The sequence below is a fragment of the Podarcis melisellensis genome (genome assembly GCF_964234715.1).
Source record: "Podarcis melisellensis genome assembly, chromosome: 8".
Lineage (NCBI taxonomy): Eukaryota > Metazoa > Chordata > Lepidosauria > Squamata > Lacertidae > Podarcis > Podarcis melisellensis.
The window spans coordinates 41,055,278-41,067,364 of record NC_138540.1 but is presented as its reverse complement, the minus strand read 5'-3'; the positions used below and the strand labels follow the sequence as shown (position 1 = coordinate 41,067,364).

Below are 12,087 nucleotides of genomic sequence, written 5' to 3'. Positions count from 1 at the left end.
TTAAAGAAACAACAGCATCCGCTTTAATTTTTTTTTTTTAACTAGAGGTGGAGGAAGGCAAAACAGAGCAGTGTTTTTCCCAAGAAGGAGCTGGGAGGATGTGGCACTCCATAACCCCTTTCCAACAAGCATTTCACAATGAAAACACGCCCTCTGTTCCCATGCCCTACCCCACAAAGTGCGGCTTAGAAGAACAGGAACAGCACAAGCATAAGGGACAGGCCCTTCAGAGACAGAATGGCAGGAGGAGAGAGACCTCATTTTAAATACCAGCAGCAAAGTGGAACAGCGTGGTTTCTTACAGGAGAGGTGAGCTCTAAGACCAAAGAGGTTCTTGCTCTCTCGACATCGGCTCTGGCAGAAAGGTCAAAGCAACACCATTGAAGACAAGAACCTAATCCTGTTAAGCCCCACCGTTTCCACCCAGAGTATTAGGAGATCCCAAGTCTTGCTGAAAGGGGAGGGGGGGAGAGAGTGAGAGCGCAGGGGGAAGAGCTGCTCTGGAACCAAGAGGCAAACTTCTCCAATATGACAATTCAGGGGGAAAGACCCAAGCATCTCTGTACATGAGGGTTCGTCTTCCAGAAGTTTGAGGAAAGGTACATGCTGGACAAGGGTGAACTGAAATGCAGAACACAAGTAAAGAGTTCTTAAGAGGGCCGGCAGAAGAATAAGAGGGTGTAGAATCAGCAAATGAATCTATCTCTCTCTGTGTGTAATGGAGGGAGAGAATAAAGGAGCATTAGTTTCAAAGGTCACTTAATGGTGTGTAAATCCAAAATGGTGTGTAAACAGACAGGCGGGGGAGGGGAGAAAGGTACACATCCATTCTCTCGACAAGCTCACTTTGTAGCACAATTCCAATTCCAATTTCCACAAGTCATCCCCTAAAACAGCCTTCCCTGACTTAGTGCTCTCCAGATGCTTTTGACCACAACTCCCATCAGCTGTAGAAGCTGGGGTTTATGGGAGTTGTAGTCCAAAGATCTGGAGGGCAGGTCAGGGAGGCTGCCCTAAGCCAAGGAAGTGACTGATATTAGGAGAAACAAACAGCACACCTGCCTCCACACACCAGACACAGGTTCTAGTTATAAAGGTTTTAAGTCTTGCAAGGGCTCTGCCTGAATCATTTCTAAGAGCTGTATGCTCCTGTTCCTTTCATCCAGTGACTTTCAGGCACAATAGGATGATGGGAAGTGTGGGCTGAAAAAAGAAGTTGGTGGGTTTTTTTGGGGGTGGGTGGGGAGGAGAACCATACCAATAAATTTGCCTCCCAATCACGCCATCCTCCCAGCCAAGCCTAGGCAAGTTCATGCACAGGTGCTTGCTGCTGCCACTATCTTTAGAGAGTAAATTGCCATCACCATGAGAGGATTTAAAGTCCATTGCTGAACACAGCAGGCCTGGAGGGGTCGAGGGACCAGTCTTCCTTCCGATCACCGTAGGACGGGGTGGCCAGGGGCCTCCCACAGGAAGTCCACAAATCATAGTTGAACAAGGCAGAAGCAACAGTCCATTAGGGGAGTAGAGAGGGTTAATTCCGCAGGGCAGCCAACCTGGACAGGAACACGGGAGAAATAGAAAATGAAAAAAGAAGCCTTTTTTTTAAGGTACAGAAAAGAGCTGGCTTTTTAGTTTTGACCGTGGGGAATTGCAAAAAAATATTACAGCTCTCGTTCAGTGTTGCCTTCTTTCCCCTCCTGCCACATCAGAGAAGATGTGCTCAGTGCTTGTCAGGCTATTTCTGGAGACTGTCCCTTTGGGTTGTTCCTTCTTTCTTAAATTTTTCATTAAAAATTAATTTTATAAAGTTTTTAAAAAATACTTTTGAAAACCTCTTGGCTCCCCAAAACCAGCTGATACCATGGATGGGTGGTGCTGTTTTGGGGAAAGAAGAGTGATGCTACTTGCTACCAGGATATGGCAACCTATAGATATTTTAAAAGCTGCCCAGGCCTGGGTCTCTGTTGTTGGCCAAGAAGCAGGAATTTGAATCCCACAAAATGATTATGGACATGTTTGGGTGGCAACGAACCTTCGCGATAGCTGGTCCTCCTGGGAACGCACAGAGCTCTCTCCCACCGCCGAGGCCCCCTCAGGCAGCTGGTTCAGCTGATCCATGACTTCCAGGCCGTTCTCCTCAGCAATTTGTACTATCAGACTGTCCACTTGCTCCTGGGGTGTGGTCAGTGTAGTGGCTGAGCTCATGGAGTCTTCCATCACCTGTGGGGACCACAAAACAGATCCTTAGCAAGGAGGGAGGAAACAGAACACAAGAATATGTCTGGTGCAGTCCCAACAAACAGGCCTGCTTCTCAGTGGAAATTATTCCTCCTGCTGTCCCCCACACGTGTCCAGCACAAAACATCCCCTTCTTCCAGATCTCCCTGCAGCAGGAAGGTGCTACTGCTGTCCCCCACTGATGAACATCTGGTGGCGGCTCAGATGTTCATTGCTCAACATTGGAAGTAATGTCTAATGACAGAGGCATGGTTCAACACTGTCCGGGAGACAGTCCTGTCTGAACATCTTACACAACACAGACAAGAAGTGAAGTGAAGAAAGATCAGTTTGAAAAATTGTGGTTCTTATTTTTTCCTCTTTATCATTATGGACTTAAAATTCTCAGGCCCTTCCAATATCCACACATTGCTTTGGAGGGGCTCTGCTGATGCCTAGTTATCACACAAAACTGTTAACGACTCTTTCAAGATAATTTAATTATTTGCTGTGAGCTAGTCAGTATTAAGTATTGTATAATCTGTGTCTGCAGCTGGATTCCATGATATTTACGTGAAGTTTCTCTATTTTGTTTTCTCGAGTTCAATAAAAATTACATATTAATAAAAAAGGGAAGGCGCTACTGCCATCCACCAATAAGCCCAACAATCTTTTCCTTTTTCCCTTTCAGTTTGGGAACAGAAAATGAAGGGGGCTCTCTCCCCATTCCTACTGGAATCTGTAGAAGGGTGACAGCAGTAGTAAGGCCCAACATGTACCTTCTACAAGAAGCTTGCATTGAGAGCAGGGGAAACACACGCACACAATCACTTCCTCTAGACAGGCAGGGAAGAGTTGTGCACAACCAAACAGTGGGCTAGCAGACCCAACACACTGCATACATGGAAAGGGCTGTTCATTTACATTCTGCGCCTTCCTCCTGCCCTAGCCCGTATCCAAGGGCCATAGCTCATCAGTAAAACATCTGATTTGCATGTAGAAAGGCCCAGGTTCAATCCCAAACATCTCCAGATAGGGCTGGGAGAGACTCCCTGTCTGAAACCCCTGGAGAGCTGCTGCTAGGCAGTGTAGACAATACTGAGATAGATGGACCAGTGGTCTGACTCGGTATAAGGCAGCTTCCTACATTCCAAACTCCAGACCAGAGCATACATACTGCTAAAAAAGAGTGTTTTACACACTTCCTACAGCAGAAGTCTGAACTTCAACAGAACTTCACCATATCTGGCAGTGAGGGGGTAGATGGAAGGAGAAGGAGTCATAGGCAAACAGGGGGGGGGATGGGGACAGAACAGGTTTACTGGAATAAGGAGTTTTAATGTGTCTTGCATCCCACCACCCATAGCATTACAGCACAGATGCCTTGTTCTCCCTGGACAGCCAACAGCCCTTACCGAAGTGTGAACATCCAAGTTCTGGACCTGCTGCTCAAACTTGTCCATCACAGCAGAGACCTTCTGCAAGTCCATAGAGCTGAGTGCTTTGTCCAAGGCCTTCGTCACCTGGGCCATGTTCTTAGTCACCTGAAGTAGAGAGTCAGAAAATGTTTCATGCATTAAGGAAGCAGAAGCCCATCAGGGAATTGCCCAGAGAGCTGGGGCCAGGACTTGGAGGACTTAAATAAAGTGTGGGGAACTGCATCTAGTCCACAAGCTGCATTCTCCCCTTTCCCCATCCCATGAGCCAAATTTGACAGGTGAGTTGTCAGTCACCTGGCATCACAATGATGTCAGGTGCCCTGTTCTGCCTGTACAGTTTAAAATCAAACTGTGCAGGCCAAATGACCACCCTGTATTTTGCAAGTGTCATCAACCAGCTGATCAACAGCCTTTGCAAAATGTGGTGCAGAGGACTGCTCAGCAGTGCCTGCAAACCCAATTTCATTTCAGCTGCACTGCCTCTTCACCTGCTCCAGAGCAGATGGGCATTTCTTGGCTGAAGTGATCTCCATTAGCCAAATGGGCAGGGCTGGTAGGTCTAATTAGGTTCACAGGCTGGAGGTTCTCCACCACTGATTTAAGAGTTATGTCCCTCAGAGCAACAATGGCAGGAAAGGCCAGGGGGCAGAAAGTGTCAAATGAGCAGGGAATGAGGGTTTCCGAAGCACAAGTCACAGCCAAGATGGTCCTCAGCTGACAGACCTTAATGGCTGTTTCATCATTTTCAGTCTTGGAAGCCCAGACTCAAGGTCTAAAAGTCAAGAGGGGCCAGGATTGAGATGCTGGGGGCAATAGAAATCAGCAGAGGGGGGGAAATGGGTGGAGTGGAAAGGGGCAGAGTGGGTAAGAGGAACATTTTTTGGCCCCAAAGTAGCTCACAGGGCTCCAATGGAGCAAACCAGACTGACGAGTTCTGCTCACATACCAATATGGGATAAGGAAGAGTCAGCAAGCCAGGGGTCAAATGAGCATGTTTGCCGATAACAATATGCCTAATATTCTTGGATCTTGGGCAGTAAGGCTAGAAAAGTACTCTTCCAGAGATCTTAAAAAATCTGTTGCTAACCAAGACAGACATGACTTGGTTGGATGGGTGGCTGTCGATCCAACTGTAGCTCCGTTTTCATGTAATGGTACACCATAGCCTCAAATAATAAATTACCCTGTGTGCTGCTCAGTCATCCTGCCCAGTTCCTTCCCTTTGCCCCCTTTACATAACCCTGGAGCAGCTGGCTTAGATTAGTGTTACATACTAAGCGGTGCTGGTGATTTGTTTCTCGCCAGATAAATCACATGTGGAAGCTGAGGTTTGCTCTTGGCTTACCAGTCATGGTGTGTTTGGAGAGAAACAAGACACAAGCACTGTCTTGAACATTAAACCACACAGCAGCCGGCTCAGTGTTGTTTCTTGCTAGAGAGGGGTGAAGCACGTGCAACTGAGAGAGTGCATCAGTCTGTTGCTCGTTCCCAGTAAGCCATAGTTTGTTATTGAAGAAGGGTGAAGTGTGGACTTTTTCAGATGGACTGGATTGGGGGAAGGTTATGGAAATATGAGAAACTGGCATGGGCACCATCACAAAATGGCTGTGATTTAAATCATCTCAATGTAAATCAACCCACCTTGCCCAGCAATGCCTACGGTAAAAGATGTGATTTTTAAAAAAGCAATGAGAGGGACATGAGACCTTGGTGAGCACAAAGTAGGGGATTTTCATTGGGTGTCATGAAGCTGTACACCATGTTGGTAAACATTATGTGCAAACATGGCCAATGTGAAAGGCAAGTCCTTGTAGCCTTAAGCAGCAGGGAAGAGGAAGCATCTACCAGGTTAGACTGTGGATACGCAACACCTGTGCCAAAGTGCATCTTCTTACCCCCTTCATAGTCACTGCCGTCTGGACCTTAGAGGCCACTGCATCCACTCGAGAAGCCATACGGAGCCAGTTCAAGCCTTCGTTCTTCTTCCGAATGGCATTCTCTGCATAGACACGGGCACATTCCACATTCTTCTGTTGAAGGGCCTGGAGCAGAAGAAAAATGGGGAGATGCTCAGGGTGAATTCACCAGAATCAGAGCACTTCCATGGGGCTCTAAACGTGCTGCCGATCAGCCAGAAAACCTTTCAAGCCAGCTGCATCTTTACCTGCCCACCTGACAACATATATGCATGGCTTGGCCAAAACAAGAAGGTGGCCTTCAAACAGCGTCTCCCAACATCAAGAATTCTGTACATGGCGCGGACTTGCTAGGCCCACCTTTTCCCTAAATAAGGACTGCCCCATGCCTCTCCATTTTTAGTGGTGCAACAATGTAGTGCCCACAGTGTAGAAAGGTCCTTACTTACAATCTGCACTAGACAATGAAATCAGGAGTGAAGGAAGAGACAAGAAAATGGACAAACATGTTCAGGAATGGAGCTACTAAAGACAGAGACAGACAACTAGATCAGTTATGGGGAAGGTGAGGCTCTGCCAGAAATGGAACACAGCAAAAGACAGAGAGGATGGGCATAGAAAGGAGAAACGAAGGGAGCCAAAACTTTGCACTGAGCAGAGACACAGGAAACACAGAGCCTTAAAATGAAAACAATTAAAACAAGGATACAGAATCTGTGGCACTCCAGATGATGTTGGACCCAACTCCCATCATGCCAAACCACTGGCCATACTGACTGGGGCTGATAAGAGTTAGAACTGAACAAGATCTGGAGGGACACTGGTTCCTGATGTTCAAATGGGGAGCCACAGTGTGTAAGCAAAGAGGCTTAGAGAGAGCAGCAATGCTGCTATTGGAGTTCCTGATTGGAGAGGCAGTCAGCCTTCCAGGGACATCCGGCAGTTACTCTCATCACCAGCATTTGTTTCCATTACCTTCTTGACTTTGGCTTGCTCGGTTTTGGAGTCCTTTTCTGCCTTCTTGGCAAGCTTCTCCAGCTGCTTGGCTGTAAACTAGAGAGAATGAGATGCTCAGTAGGTAGGTAGGTAGGCAGGAAAACATCTCCAGAGGAGGAGATATCCACAGGGAAAAACTTGCCATTTGTACATTTCTAGTCACCATATCTCAAAAAGTATGGGCAAAACCTCAAAAGATGAAGAAAAAACAAGCCATATGTGGCTAAAGTAACTTCCCTATGATGAAAGGTTATAATATTTGGGGTGTTCTTGTTTACAAAAAAGACCAGTAAAGGGCTGTGGGGAAAATATGGCAACGACTTGTAAAATTATGTATGTAAGAGGTGAGAAAAGAAGATCATGTTTTTCTTCTGTTCCTCTCATAATACTAGACTCAGGGTCATCCAAAGAATCTAAAAAGTGGAAAATTTAAAGCAGATGAAAGGGGGGAATATTCACACATCACACAGTTCATCTATAGAACTGGCTACCACAAGAGATTGTACTGGCCACCAACTTGGATGACTTTAAAAGATGATTTGACAAATTCATGGAGAAACGGATAATAATGGCTACTAGTCATAAGGGCTATATCACTTCCAGTGAATAACTATTACTGGGGATCATGAACATGAGAGTGTCATTGTGTTTGTGTCCTACTTGGGGGCTTCTCAGTGGCATCTGGTTGGCTGCTGTGTGACAGGCATCTGGTCTAGTCCAGGAGGGCTCTTGTACAGAAACAAGAGGTAGAAATGGCCATTGTCTCCCTACTTTAGACCAATACATCCTGAGTAATTTTTAAGTTGTGTGCATATTCAGAGTCTACAAAGAAGCAATATCAAGGGGTTGGCATACTGGAGAGTATCAATAAATTTTACAGGACAGAATAGAAGCCATCTGCATTGAACGCACTATGGAGAGCTGTGGGAACAGCTAATCTGAGTCAGTGAAACATCCCACTACTTAAAGTGGTCCCCAGGAGCTGCCCATCTCAGAGTCACATACACAACTACAAACTAGTAACCTGCCATTCCAGAAAGTAGATGCTTTCTCTGTCCAAGGAAGACAATACTTCCAGACAGAAACCTAGATGCCACCTACATAGGTTCACCATGAAAAAAGTGCATTTTTAAATAGTGATTTTTAAAAAAATAAATGCACATACAGCTGCCTTGAGGACTGTTAGCCTCCCTGCAGACCATCCATTTGGAAGGCAGGGTACTAATCCTCAAAATAAATAAATTCTCTCTCAATAATTCAGCATTTGCACTGTGTACAGTATATTTTTAAAAAATAAATTTACATCCTTTTCTATATCTTGCTGCAGAATAGTTAATAGTTAAGCCCTAGCTGGCAACAAGAAACAGCATTTCATAGTATCCAGCACTCACCTTTAACTGGAAGAGTGTATCTGTAAAGAGAAAGATGACAATAGTTGGGTTTCAGAAAAAAGGTCTCAGAATGAAGGGTACTGACTGAAATTCCCACCAAACCAAACATTCCTTCTAGCCCAAAGAGGCCCAGACTGGCTACATTAAATACACCCTTTCCATAGAGCAACAAAGATCCTTTGTGCTAAGCACCTTGTGTCTAGCAACCTTACATGAGGAATATGAAATACATTCATCTCTATACAATGAACTAGCTCCTACATTTTTTACATTTGCTGCTAAAAGTCATTATATTTTTCCAGTTCCACAGGAGGAATCGTTGCACCTTGGAGCCCAACTTCTTGACTGCATGTGACAATATACTAGTAAGCCAGTCTTTCAAAGTGCTGCAGCACTTTCTTTCTCCATAATTCAACACTCAAGTTTAACCACAGCAATCATTTTCCTTTGTACTCTGGCCTCTCAAGCTGCCTGGAAGATAACTGCTAGCTGGAGACTCCTGTTCTACCTCTGTGGTGAGGGGAAATCGATCAAACACTATGCCACCCAGGTAACTGGCTCATACACTGTGTCACCTCTCCGGCATCCAGGAACAGGAAGTGACATACAAGAAATGAGGAAAATACATTGCTGCTTGTTAAAAGATCCCCTTTTGAAGTCTCTAAACATACAGTCTTATTCGGCTCACAAAAATTATTCTCTTGAAAGGACTGCCAGCCAGATGAGTGGCTAGAACAACCCAGTCAGATGGGCAGGGTACATATAATAAAAATATTATTAAAATTATTATTATGAAAAGATCAGTTTCTGGCCAATGCAAACATGCCTCTCATAGGCATACATTTCTGTCCACAGGGCTCCATCCCTTAGGGCATATCATAATACCAAAAGATATTTTCTAGTATGGGTTAGAAAACCACTGACTGACCCCCTGCCCTTAGGCAGGAACCTCTGTGCCACATATTTAAAACAAAACACACAATCCCAATTACCTAGTCATTTGTGAGTGAAGTGTAGGAGTAATGAAAGTGGGCTATATCAAAGAACAAAGTCAAACATCTGACTCTGCCTCCCTCAAAATCACAAGGCATATCCAATACACTATTTAGTCCAACCCTGTGACACACGACAGGGTGGTCAGACTCGGCAACCTATGCAATCCATGAATTGTACCAAGTTGTACTAAATGACTAAAATTAAGTTAGCCTAAACACACTCTGCAGGCAAAACAAACACCCCAGACATTTAATCAGAACAATTTGATGGGGAAGGGGAAGTATTCCCTCAAAATACCAAACACAGCAGATAGATTTGTGCCTTCGTGTCAAGTAGCAATTCGCCTTTAGTTGAAGGAAGAAGAAAAAGAACCTCCCCTCCTCCTCCCATGTGTGCTTCTTGACTGCCTTGTCTTGGGGGGCAATAAGGTTGCCAACTTCCTTTTCTAGGAAGGCACTTGTGCCAGAAACTGAACAGGTGAACCTTTGCCTGACAAATGTGTGTGAGGCAGGAGCCTGGGGGCGGAGGGGAGAAAAAAAGTCAACAACTCTAACAGGCAGGCAGGAAGGCAGCCTGGAGAGATATCCCCACCCCAGATCCCTTCTAGACAACTCGAGAGAATTTACCTCCAGCTCACATGCACAAGGGGTGTGTGCTTAAATGTATAAATATATATGCATACACACAAGCACACACACACCCTTTATGGGAGTCAAGGCCGGGGGCTGGGTGGGAGAATGCTAAAGTCATGTCTTGATGGCTTCATTGTTACACACTTCCCCACCCCCAGGAACCCCACCCCGCTTTCACTTTCCCAGTTATCCTCATCCCATTGTATGCAAGGCTCCAGTCTCAAAGTCCCCACACCCTGGATCAGGGTTGAATGTGAAGTCGCTCCATCCCCCACCCACCCGAGGAGGAAGGGGAAAGAGCTGCCTTACCGTCCATTCTGAATTGAGTCCTCTGTCTACTCCCCTGACCAAAACTTCCGGGCTCCCTCCTCGCCCACTTCCGGGTTCTCTCCCCAGCCTCTTCCGCGTCGTCTCGAACGCGATCTCAGCCACGCCTCGCGAGACGACCGTCTATCACGACCGCCATCATCTTTCTCACCGCGCCGCAGTCTCGCTCACCGGGTCGGTGCTGGCGCATGCGTAGACTTTACAAAAAGTCACTCGTGGGCACGCCCAGCAAGACAAGGCTCGTAGGTGGCGGTTCCTATGGCAACGAGGGAGAAAGAAAACGAAGATGATGAGATGCGGGGGAAAGCGCTTGTGCACAGCTTGGGAGTAATTTAAGCACGAAGCAGATATAAATCTTATTTGCATATCGATTTTTTTTCTTTTTACATATTGCTGTTGTTATTGTTGAGTATTATTTGACGGTGATGATGATTCCCATCATCATCAAGTATTTAGGGCTGTATATAGAAGAATTAGGATAAAAATAGTGTATTTAGGGCTGGACAAAAAATAGACTGGTTCCTACTCCAGAATGGCTTTCAAACTAACAAATATTTGACACATACAAAAGGAAGAGACAATGAAGGGGAGAAGAAAGAAAGCGAATTCAGTGTTCAGGCACCATTGCTTTCCAAATAAATAGACATTGGCCATGGATAGAGCCAGTTCATAGTATGGCACCATGCACATTGTGCTTGGACTGCCTCTTGAGAATGTTTCTGCTGGTTGTATGACACTAACTGCAGCATAACTTTGGAGCATAAGTGAGCAGCAGCAAAATTATCCCCATTCTACTGACTGGTGAAGATGAGGTTGTGGTGTCTATAGCGGTGTTTCCCAAACTTGGGTCTCCAGCTGTTTTTGGACTACAACTCCCATCATCCCTAGCTGGCAGGACCTGTGGTCAGGGATGATGGGAACTGACGTCCAGAAACACCTGGCAATCCAAGTTTGGGAAACAATGGTCTAGACTAGAGCACTGGTCTTCAACAGGTGAGGTTGGGTGGGTTCCTCTACTGTGTGACAGCTTGACCCAAACTGCAGGGCTGTCTGCCACCATGCAAATTTACAACTACTACTACTACTATTAGAATTTAAAGACCATCTTTCTTTTTAAGAAGAATATGGCCAACTTTCTCTTGGAGGAAGGATATTTATAAACTGGTACATTTCCAGAGAAGGAGATAAAGATGGTGAGGTGTCTGGAGAACCAGTCTGATGAGAAAAGGTTGAGTTGGTTATGTTTAACTTGGAGAAGAGACGGTTAAGAGGCAATATTCAGAGGCCATCTTCAAATTTTTGAAGGGCTAGCACAGGGGTCAGCAAACTTTTTCAGCAGGGGGCTGGTCCACTGTCCTTCAGACCTTGTGGGGGGGCGGACTATATTTTTGTTGGGGGGGTGAACGAATTCCTATGCCCCACAAATACCCCAGAGATGCATTTTAAATAAAAGGACACATTCTACTCATGTAAAAACACGCTGATTCCTGGACCATCCGCGGGCCGGATTGAGAAGGTGATTGGACCTTAGTTTGCCTACCCATGGGCTAGCACATAGATGATGGAGCATCTTTGTTTTCCATCACTGTAGCTAAATATTAGAAAAAGTTTCTTGGCAGAATGACCTGTTGATGGTACAAACAGTTTTGGAGGGTTCTTCAGTGTCACCCACAATGGGGAAATAGGGGAGCTCCCTTACTCTGTCCCAATAGCACTTACCTATCATCACCAAGAATCTTGCAACATCCAAACCATCCTAGTGCAAATTCCAAAAAAGTCAGAGCACTTTAGAAAAGTTAGAGCCAATGTAGTGCAGTGAAGGGGAGTTAGGTTTTGCCTATGGGTGATGCCTCCCAACCATGATGAGAGTGGCTCAATATCTATTACTCTTCACTCTAACTTCTCCTGAGATGGTTTTGTCTGAGGATGTAAGGGGGGGAAATCATTTGAATATGGTGAGAAGGATATAATAAATATAAAATGGTGGTGGGAGAAAACATGCCAAACATTAATTAGCCCAAGAGAAAAAGAGGGCAGAAAAAAAGAGGGAAACCTGTACTTTCTTACAGCACCCATACATTGCCACAGGTAAAGGGTCCTGAGGAAGATATCACAGGAGTCGTTTCCTGAGCTGAATCAGCCCCCTCCTGCTGTGCATCTGGTGTGCTGC

General features: G+C 45.5%; 1 protein-coding gene across 1 annotated transcript; it reads right to left on the bottom strand.

Moving 5' to 3' along the window:
- Positions 1–11,982, bottom strand: CHMP1A (charged multivesicular body protein 1A). The gene is made up of 8 exons (XM_081921066.1): positions 11,637–11,982; positions 9,900–10,173; positions 7,963–7,982; positions 6,551–6,628; positions 5,555–5,701; positions 3,636–3,764; positions 2,036–2,223; positions 1–1,556 (listed from the first exon to the last, which is right to left on the bottom strand). Exons 2-8 carry the CDS (start codon positions 9,904–9,906, stop codon positions 1,535–1,537), a joined length of 591 nt encoding a protein of 196 aa, XP_081777192.1. The 5' UTR covers positions 9,907–10,173; positions 11,637–11,982; the 3' UTR covers positions 1–1,534.
- Positions 11,983–12,087: the final 105 nt, after the last annotated feature.